This window comes from Electrophorus electricus, chromosome 8 (genome assembly GCF_013358815.1).
Source record: "Electrophorus electricus isolate fEleEle1 chromosome 8, fEleEle1.pri, whole genome shotgun sequence".
NCBI lineage: Eukaryota > Metazoa > Chordata > Actinopteri > Gymnotiformes > Gymnotidae > Electrophorus > Electrophorus electricus.
In genome coordinates, this window is record NC_049542.1 from 1,219,159 (window position 1) to 1,229,402 (window position 10,244).

The following is a 10,244-nucleotide window of genomic DNA, read 5'->3' on the forward strand; positions in this document are numbered from 1 at the left end:
GGTCTTGTTATTCCTTGTGATCAACTCTCTATGTTCCATCTGTTAACAGTCCCTGTACATTTTGTTAATTGGGATTTCCTTTTTAACCCTAAAATAGAAAGATTAAAAATGGCACTTCTCTGTTCCATCTACATTTTAATAGTCAAATTCAAGCCATTGAAATTTCTTATTTTTTCCATTTATGCACAAGAAAGCAGAAACAAGGATTTGTATGAAATTTCATTATGTTGTTTATGTCTGCAAAACAAACGTGTTTCTTTATTTAAACTGGTAAATATGGGCAAAAGTGCCAGTTACATTGTATTATGGGCAATTTCATTTTACCCTGATATCAACAAATAGAAAAATCACACAGAAACTGAAATATGTGAAGGCTGCTTTTCACTGTACTGTAAAAAAACAAACAAAAATAAATAAATAAATATATATATATATATATATATATATATATATATATATATATATATATATATATATATATATACATACACACACACACACACTATATTGCCAAAAGTACTTGCTTGTCTGCATTTGCAGGCAAATGAACTTGAGTGACATCCCAATCTTAAATGATAGAGATTAATATGATTCCGGCCCACTCTTTGCAGCTGTAACAGCTTCAACTATTCTGGGAAGCTTTCCACAAGGTTTAGGAATGTGTTTATGTGAATTTTTTACCATTCTTCCCGAAGCGCATCAGACACTGATGTTGGTCGAGAAGACCTGGCTCGCAGTCTCCACACAAACTCATCCCAAAGGTGTTCTATCAAGTTGAGGTCAGGACTCTGTGCAGGTCAGTCAAGTTCTTCCACAGCAAACTCATTCATCCATGTCTTTATGGACCTTGCTTTGTGAAATGGTGCGCAGTCATGTTGGAACAGGAAGGGGCTATCCCCAAACTGTTCCCACAAACTTGGGAGCATGAGATTGTTCAAAATCTCATTAAAGCATTAACAGTTCCTCTCACTGGAACCAAGGGGTCGGGCCCAATTCCTGAAAAACAACCACATGCCAAAATCCCCCCTCCACCAAACTTTTCACTTGGCACAATGCAGTCAGACAAGTACCGTTCTCCTAGCAACTGCCAATTCCAGACTCCCAGACAGAGAAGTGTGGTTAATCACTCCAGAGAACATGTCTCCACTGCTCTAGAGTCCAGTGGCTTTACGCCACTGCATCCAACGCTTTGCATTGCACTTGGTGATGTAAGGCTTGGATGCAGCTGCTCGGCCATGGAAACCCATTCCATGAATGCACTGTTATGCACTATTATGCACCTATGCACTGTTCTTGAGCTAATCTGAAGACCACATGAAGTTTGGAGGTCTGTGGGGATTAACTCTGCAGAAGGTTGGGGACCTCTGCGCCCTATGCGCCTCAGCCACCCCGCTCTGTCATTTTACGTGGTCTACCACTTCTTGGCTGAGTTGCTGTCATTCCCAATTGCTTCCACTTTGTTATAATACCACTGACAATTGACTGTGAAATATGTAGTACTGAGGAAATTTCATAATGGGACTTGTTACACAGGTGGCATCCTATCATGGTACCACGCTGGAATTCAGTGAGCTCCTGAGAGCGACTCATTCAGATGTTCTTCCTGGCATCTGCTGGAGTTATTCTCCCAGTTTGTGGGGTAACAGCTCATAGTGCTCCGAATACTATGGGAACCACAGTTTTTATATCTGTTATTTTATCCATTAGTTATTTTTTTTGTGTGTGTTTCTTGGTCTTGATGTTGCCATCATGTTAGATCTCTCAGTACGACCCTCTTCTGCTGTTTGTCTATGAATATATATATATATATATATATATATAATAATCAGTTGACCTTTCCCGTCCCAATACTTTTGCTTCCCACATTATGTTTATGGGGATTCCATCCCAATACTTGTGTTTCCAACATTATGTTTATGAGGAATTGATCCTGATGTTGATCATGAGCCACAGCATGAAGGCTTCAGCAGGGAGGAGTGTTTGAGTAGAGAAGTGCACATCTATAAATGACAGCTGCTCTCTCTTCTGTGTGGCTTTTGGTTTCTCACACAGACACAGGTAAGGCCTGACAGAGATAGCAAACAATTATAAGACTCAATAATCCTTAGGACCATTTATTTTTAATATTCTTAATACTACTATAATGTATTTACAACAGAATAAAAATGTACTGTTTGTAAAATATTTTATTGGTCATTCAGAATATGCAAAATTACTCAAAAGAGAATTAAAGTGTGGTATAACATATATAATATCAATTACTCTTTAATAATCCTTTACATTACCATTTCTCTTCACAGTGTGAAAAGGATCCCTGAAATTATGGATTTAAAGGACATCTTAAACCACAATGGGAAAATAGGAAATCTTTCTCTATGTTATGAAAATAATTCCAACTCTTGTCAGAGACTATTTGTCTATCCACCGGCTGTGAAAGTTATGTCTTATTTTGTGCTTGTTGCCATTATACTTCTAACACTGTTAGGCAACCTTTTGGTGATCATATCTATAACTCATTTCAAGCAGCTCCACACACCAACTAACTATCTCACTCTGTCTCTAGCTGCGGCTGATTTGCTTGTAGGAGGACTTGTGATGCCTCCCAGTATGATACGCTCTCTGGAGACCTGCTGGTATTTGGGGACCACATTCTGTAAAATACACACCAGTCTTGATTTAATGTTGTGCACTACCTCTGTTTTAAATCTGGCATTTATCTCTGTTGAACGATATTATGCAGTATGTCACCCTCTGCTGTACCACAGTAAAATGACTCCTCTCACTACTGTACTCATGATTGCTGTTTGTTGGAGTATTTCTGCTGCTGTGGGATTTGGGATGGTGTTTCTGGAGCTCAGCATTCAAGGTACTGAAAGCTACAGTAATATATTATGTGAGGGGGGGTGTATAAGTATTCTAGGACCTGTGGCAGTTCTGGTAATTTCATTGTTCAATTTGTATATCCCCACCATTGTTATGCTAAGCATTTATCTGAAAATATATCTTGTGGCACAGAGACAATCGCGTGTAATACAAAATACTCAAATAAACACATCCAGAGGGCAAAACACCATTAGTAAGGCAGAGAGAAAAGCCACTAAAACATTAGCCATCGTTATGGGGGTTTTTCTTCTGTCCTGGGCACCACTGTTTATCTACAGTATTACTATTATATTTCAGGGTTTGAATGGTCCTCCACAGATGTTTGATTTCTTTGGTTGGATTGCCTATGGTAATTCAGCATGTAATCCCATCGTGTATGCATTCTTCTACACATGGTTTAGAAAGGCCATTAAAGTTGTTCTACAAGGTAAAATATTCCAAACTAATTCTTCAAGAACAGACCTGTGCTCAGAGAAACATTTGTGACTGGTCCTTTTACATGTTTTTCAGTAATTTACTATTGTTTTCCCATCTCCAACAACACTGAGTTTCTCTTGTCTTAAACATATTTCAGATCTTATTTCTTATAGTACATTTCTCCACCCCCAAAAAGATTTAAAACTTTACTGTTTTCTCTGCCTGATGCTTTAGCTTTTATACATATATTTCTATATATATATTGCTATCTAACTGGGAGATAATAGTTGAAAAATAAAGATATTTCTTTTTTGACATGTATGCACACTAAGATCTTTTGCTCATGATGTCAAGTTAATGTAAGAAATTGGAAATCTGGTTAATATCATGTTTCCATGCTGCATCTCAAAAATATAGAACCAGTTTTAGGTGAACCAGGTACTCTGCCTTGAATCCTTCTCATCTTGTTCTTCTTGCTCCGTGTCACTCATGCCCATACTTTATTAAGGCTTCTGAAGACACTTGTCTTTTGAGGAAATATTTGTTACTTACTCAATAACTACTCTATTGCAGCTCAATATTGTAGTGTAGCACTCCTCTCCTTGTAGAGAAAGAAATGTTTGAGTGATCTCCCATTTCACAAAACAGTCGACTATTTGTGAAGTGAGCTTTTCCACAAACATAAACATACACTCTTGTAGGGCCTGTAACTTGGTCTGATGCATCAAATCAGCCCCGGTGCCGCCACAGGCCTGTATCAGTGCTCACGTGTTTCTCCCTCCCACCATGCAGGCCTGTATCAGTGCTCATGTGTTTCTCCCTCCCACCATGCAGGCCTGTATCAGTGCTCACGTGTTTCTCCCTCCCACCATGCAGGCCTGTATCAGTGCTCACATGCTTCTCCCTCCCACCATGCAGGCCTGTATCAGTGCTCACATGTTTCTCCCTCCCACCATGCAGGCCTGTATCAGTGCTCATGTGTTTCTCCCTCCCACCATGCAGGCCTGTATCAGTGCTCACGTGTTTCTCCCTCCCACCATGCAGGCCTGTATCAGTGCTCATGTGTTTCTCCCTCCCACCATGCAGGCCTGTATCAGTGCTCATGTGTTTCTCCTTCCCACCATGCAGGCCTGTATCAGCGCTCACATGTTTCTCCCTCCCACCATGCAGGCCTGTATCAGTGCTCATGTGTTTCTCCTTCCCACCATGCAGGCCTGTATCAGCACTCACATGTTTCTCCCTCCCACCATGCAGGCCTGTATCAGTGGTCACGTGTGCTTCGGCAGCAGAGGATTATTTTGCAAAAATAATTCACATTGTCTGCATGAAATGTTACACTCAAGAGTGATTCTCTCTCATTCCACCATCTCTGTGAATATTGTGCCCAGTTGTGTTTAATACCATGTGGTGAGTGGTGAGTTTATTCAGTCACCCAAATCAGTTGAGATAGAAGTCTTATAAGATGTTCATTATTTTCACATCTGTGTATCTATTTTGGCATATAATTATGAAATAATAGTTCACACAATAAATTAACAAAAAAGAGATATTTTGCACATACAGCGAAATCAACGAAAGAGCAGTGAAATGGAGCAGGTGTAGTGTTCCAGTCTCTTCTCTCGCAGTATGTCTACAGCAGCTCTACCACCTGCAGCCTCACGTTCTAAAAGACAACACCATCTGGACATTTTAATATGCCTGATAGACATGTAAATGTTGGAACCAGTATTCCGGTTTATGGGTTCTGATTGGATAACACTGTGGTTAAATCTTCAAGCCAATAACTATTCTGCTGTAACCCCGAGGATCCAATGGGCTGAACCATTTTGCAATATTCCTGCTTTAAAACACCTGTCACTTGACACTTAGAGCTTAACACCTAGTGACACTTATCATTGTTAGAGACACTCATCACTTTTAGACACACTCATCACAGTTAGGGACAATCATCACTGTTAGGGACACTCATCCCTTCTGCATGGCTAATTTGGAGAGTGGCGTCTCCGCCCCAGGTAGTGTGGATCCTGTGGTGGCGATTCAGCCAGGCAGACACAAACCTCTTTGCCTGTCATGACCTATGAAGGATGTTCTTCTCTTTACAGTACAGAGTAGCTCTTATTGTCATAGTCCATCTGTGGTCCAGCGTCCGGTCCTACGCTTTTCCCTCAGTCAGTGTGATCTCCCTCTCTAGCCAGGGTGAAGGAGCAGGGTTTGATGGCCATGGCTGGCAGACATGATTTCCCACCTCTGTGCTCAGATATAGGTCCTCCTGCTACACACAAACCAGTTGTCCTACTCTGTGAGAGGTCAAACCTCGGTGCTCTAGGTCTTCCCCCTCAGTTCTTGTTACTAACTAGAGGCAAAGTGTAGGACTCTATATAACAGTAAATCCAGATATTTCAGAAGTGGTGTGCATACCTCGGTTTAGCAGGATAACTGACACTTTGTTATGGTTGTCTACACTGGTGGCTGTGTTTACTTTGTTATTGCATTGTAAAAGGGTTGCAATGATCTCCGTCACTCTCTGTATTACAGAGAGAGGTCCTACTCCATCTGTGTACTAACCTACCATCACGTGTTTGTGGGCACAGATTCGAATATGGTTGAACTTTGTGCTATAGCTTTCACACTGCCCACCGGGACCTCTTTTTCCATGCACGCACGTACACGCACATGCATGCAAATAGTCAGTTCACTCAGTGTCTCATTTGTTATAAATTTGTTGTTGTGTTGTTTTGACTAATAAATGTATCTCCCAAGTGTAACCTCGTTGCCTGAATTGTTGTATCTCATTTATAACCTGAAGCCAGAACTAATATTCAACCTTAGCCTTCAGAGCGTACTTATTAGTATTATCACCATTAGAATTTACTATAAATGTTTGACATGGTTGATAAGATTAAAACAAATAATTGAAATTTTAGTGCTATTAAATTAGATATCAATATTGACCTAATGCTGATAGAGTAAATTTAATATCAACTAAACTTCATAGGTAATTTATTGAGAGTGATTCCCTTAATAAATTTGGCCAGCACCCACAGCTGTTATTCTTCTATTTAAAAGGTTAATGAAATGATCACCCAAGTTGTTGAAGTGGATAGAAATTTAGTTTGGATGGGCATCAGTTAATCTACTTCATTCTAATGCCATAAATGTAAATCTATATCACCCCTCCAGCAGGTCCTGGGCCTGCCTCTTTGCCACTTTCTGGGAGATTTGCCTTGAACAGCCATTGTTAGAGTAAAAATGGAGGCATCCTTATAAGATGTCCCCAACCCCTCAATTTGCTCCTCACAGTCCTGAGGTGCAGTGAATCTCCTCCAAATCCTTCGCTGACTGTATTGGGGTAGTTTGTACAAGTTTGGTGTCAGAATCTACCTACGCTTGGCTGTAAACGCACAGACCTACAAATTACCTCAGCTCATGAACATCAGTTATTCCTTGGGGCTTTTCTGACTGCTTTAGTCCTATCCAGAGCTATTTCTCTCTGCCTTTGTGAAATTTTCAGGCCCAGGTGATCAACATTGCTACCTACTCTGCTCCTTATTGTTTATAATGTTGTTATTGTGGTGTCCATTGTTGGCTAGAGGAGGATCCCCCCTCCCCCATCGCCCTTTGAGTCCTGGTTCCTCTCAAAGTTTCTTCCTTGTGCTCTAGCGAGTTCACCCTTGGCTTGCTCAATGGGGCTTGGACTCAGACATTTGTAAAGCTGTTTTGTGACAACATCTGCTGTAAAAAAACACTATATAAATAAATTTGATTTTGACTTCGACAGATTGCACAATCCCCACACTTCTCTCAGCCTGGTACACTTCACCAGTATAAAGATCTCAGAGAAGTATAGATGTTTTGGCATCAGTAAAAAAAGTTGTTTATGCTGAACCTGACGTGCTTTGTTTGCGATAGGAGATCGGACTCAACTATTTTACATTTTTGCTGCAGTTAGTACTCCCATTAAAAGTTGTGTCACGTATCCCAAATAGATCATATTCCAGGTTCTTTTGTAAATTTTACATTAAAGGCTAAAATATGTGTTATTTAGACATATTAATTAAGTAAGGTATAGGCATTTAAAAAACAGTTATATAATTTAAATATAAAATAACATTTATAGTAGCTTGTAAGTCTACCGCTACCTCCCACACACTTGTCATCATTCACTGTGATGTTTCTGCCGTATGCCAGCTAGATATAATGGCCCAACCGTAATGAATATAAAGCCTAATTAACCACAGTTGGAATACTTAACTCTTCGTATGTTTTTGTAGAACATGTACTGTACCCTCCCCACTCTCTCTCATTCTGGCCAGTGACAGATGCCACGGTATCACAGCTCCAGCAGGGAGGAGTGTTTGAGCAGAGCAGTGCACATCTATAAATGACAGCTGCTCTCTCTTCTCCGTGGCTTTTGGCCTCTCACACAGGCACAGGTAAGGCCTGACTGAGATCCTTCAAAGCCATTTAGGTCTAATCATTTAAAATATTATTGTATGTATACTGTTGAACAAAAATATGATGTCTGTACATGTTTCTACAAATCATTTAAAGTGTGTTAGCTACAACTAACAGGAATACACTGAAAAAAAGTATTTGCTTTAAATTTAACTTTGGCACAGATAATATTGCATCAGTGCAGTTCTTTGTTATCTTATGTGTGTATTTATTTATTTACAAGTTTATTACTTGGATTTCAATTATTTTAATAATTAAATGTTTAGGTTAACATTTTATTGTTTCTACAATTTAACATAATTGATGGTTTCTTTAATTTAACATCATTTCTTTTCACAGTGGAAAAACAAACCTGAAATAATGGAGTTAAAGGACTACGTAAGCCCAAACAGGAGCACAGGAAACATTTCTCTATGTTATGAACATCATCCTAACTCTTGTCAGAGATTTGTCTATCCGCTGGCTGTGAGAGTTATGACTTATTTTGCCCTCGGCGTCATTATACTTCTTACACTCTTAGGAAACCTTTTAGTGATCATATCTATAACTCATTTCAAGAAGCTCCACACACCAACTAACTACCTCATTCTGTCTTTGTCTGTGTCTGACCTGCTTGTAGGAGGACTTGTGATGCCTCCCAGTATGATACTGTCTGTGGAGTCCTGCTGGTATTTTGGAACCACATTCTGTAAAATACACACCAGTCTTGATTTAATGTTGTGTACTGCCTCTGTTTTAAATCTGGCATTTATCTCTGTTGAACGATATTATGCAGTATGTCACCCTCTGCTGTACCACAGTAAAATGACTCCTCTCACTACTGTACTCATGATTGCTGTTTGTTGGAGTATTTCTGCTACTGTGGGATTTGGGATGGTGTTTCTGGAGCTCAGTATTCAAGGCCTGGAAGACTACAGTGATATTGAATGTGAGGGGGCGTGTTTAGTAGTTCTAGGGCCTGTGACAGCTTTGGTGATTGCAATGTTTAATTTATACATCCCCACCATTGTTATGCTAAGCATTTATCTGAAAATATATCTTGTGGCACAGAGACAATCGCGTGCAATACAAAATGCTCAAATAAACACATCCAGAGGGCAAAACACCATTAGTAGGGCAGAGAGAAAAGCCACTAAAACATTAGCCATCATTATGGGGGTTTTTCTGCTGTCCTGGGCACCACTGTTTATCTACAGTATTACTATTATATTTCAGGGTTTGAATGGTCCTCCACAGATGTTTGATTTCTTTGGTTGGATTGCCTATGGTAATTCAGCATGTAATCCCATCGTGTATGCATTCTTCTACACATGGTTTAGAAAGGCCCTCAAAATTCTTTTATATGGCAAAATATTCAGAAATCATTCTTCAAGAATAGAACTGTGTTCAGAAAAGAATTCATGAATGATCTTTGAAGTGTTTCAGTAGGTCATTAGTATTTGGCCAATACTCTTTCTATTAACGTTCTCTTTAACTGAAAAACATTTTCTTTGACACGGTTCCTTTTAGTAATTTCTACCATAATAAAAATCATAAAAACTAAAAAAGTTAACTATTTTCTATGCTCATATTTGCATATATTTAATACCATCTAATTGGTAGGTAATACATCACATATATTAAGTGCATTTATGGTACATTGCCTGTGTACAGCTGATGTACAGACCAGGAAAATAAGTCCACGTAGTGCACCACTGAGGAAGCCAATACGTCTGCAGCTTCATGAAGCCTAGGTCATAGGTCATAGATACAGCACCATCTGAACATGTGACACAACAGTTATAGCACCAGCATTCTTGGTTTGCATGAGTGTGTTAGCCACAGAGGCATGACTTGCAGTGATTACTGATCAATGTTATCATTTTATTCACATGTCAGATGCAGCTCTTGTTTCCAAGCAGAGGTTTACTTTAACGTGGAAATACATCAGTTTTCCTCCTCCCCAGCTTCTCAAAATACTCACTCAATTTTGCTTCATCTTTCTATTGATCGATTACACTGTATTTATATTTGTATTATACTGCATTATAGTTATATCTATATGATCAAATTCCATGAAACCGCCACCAAACCTGTCCACTCCCTGAGTCCTACACCCTTTGTCAACTTTGTCCAGAGCCCCTCCCTTGAATGATGTATACTTAGCACTTAACATGCCTTTCTTGCAAGGGGTCAGCCAGCTTGGTCTTGACTCACCAGATAGGGGCAGCAGAGCACTGATGCCCAGCCTGTGGATATGTGTGCTGAGATATCTGCTTCAGCCACTGGAGGGAAACAGATAGTCAGCACTTACCTGTTGGTAACTCAGTGGTTCATAAACTGGTTCATTTGAGGACAACAAACAAACCATGGTTTGGTTTGGTTTTTCATGTCATGTGAGCTGCATATAAAAATAATTAATTTCATAAACATTGTTTATACTTTATAGTGGTAAAAATGAATTATTTCTCCTTTAATTTTCCCATTTGTTTATTTTGAGCTTTTGGTGG

The 10,244-nt window shown here is 39.5% G+C and overlaps 2 protein-coding genes across 2 annotated transcripts; both read left to right on the plus strand.

Annotated features, from left to right (window-relative positions):
* Positions 1–2,037: 2,037 nt before the first annotated feature.
* LOC113587397 (trace amine-associated receptor 1-like) lies at positions 2,038–3,416 on the plus strand. Its single transcript, XM_027026035.2, has 2 exons — positions 2,038–2,058; positions 2,301–3,416. The coding sequence occupies exon 2, from the start codon at positions 2,323–2,325 to the stop codon at positions 3,367–3,369; it is 1,047 nt and encodes a 348-aa protein (XP_026881836.2). The 5' UTR covers positions 2,038–2,058; positions 2,301–2,322; the 3' UTR covers positions 3,370–3,416.
* Positions 3,417–8,115: 4,699 nt separating this feature from the next.
* LOC113587399 (trace amine-associated receptor 1-like) lies at positions 8,116–9,159 on the plus strand. The gene has a single exon (XM_027026037.2). It carries the CDS (start codon positions 8,116–8,118, stop codon positions 9,157–9,159), a length of 1,044 nt encoding a protein of 347 aa, XP_026881838.2.
* Positions 9,160–10,244: the final 1,085 nt, after the last annotated feature.

What these genes read in the sequence shown, in the direction of transcription:
- LOC113587397 (XM_027026035.2), top strand. Translation starts at nt 2,323, where the DNA reads ATGGATTTAAAGGACATCTTAAACCACAATGGGAAAATAGGAAATCTT.
- LOC113587399 (XM_027026037.2), top strand. Translation starts at nt 8,116, where the DNA reads ATGGAGTTAAAGGACTACGTAAGCCCAAACAGGAGCACAGGAAACATT.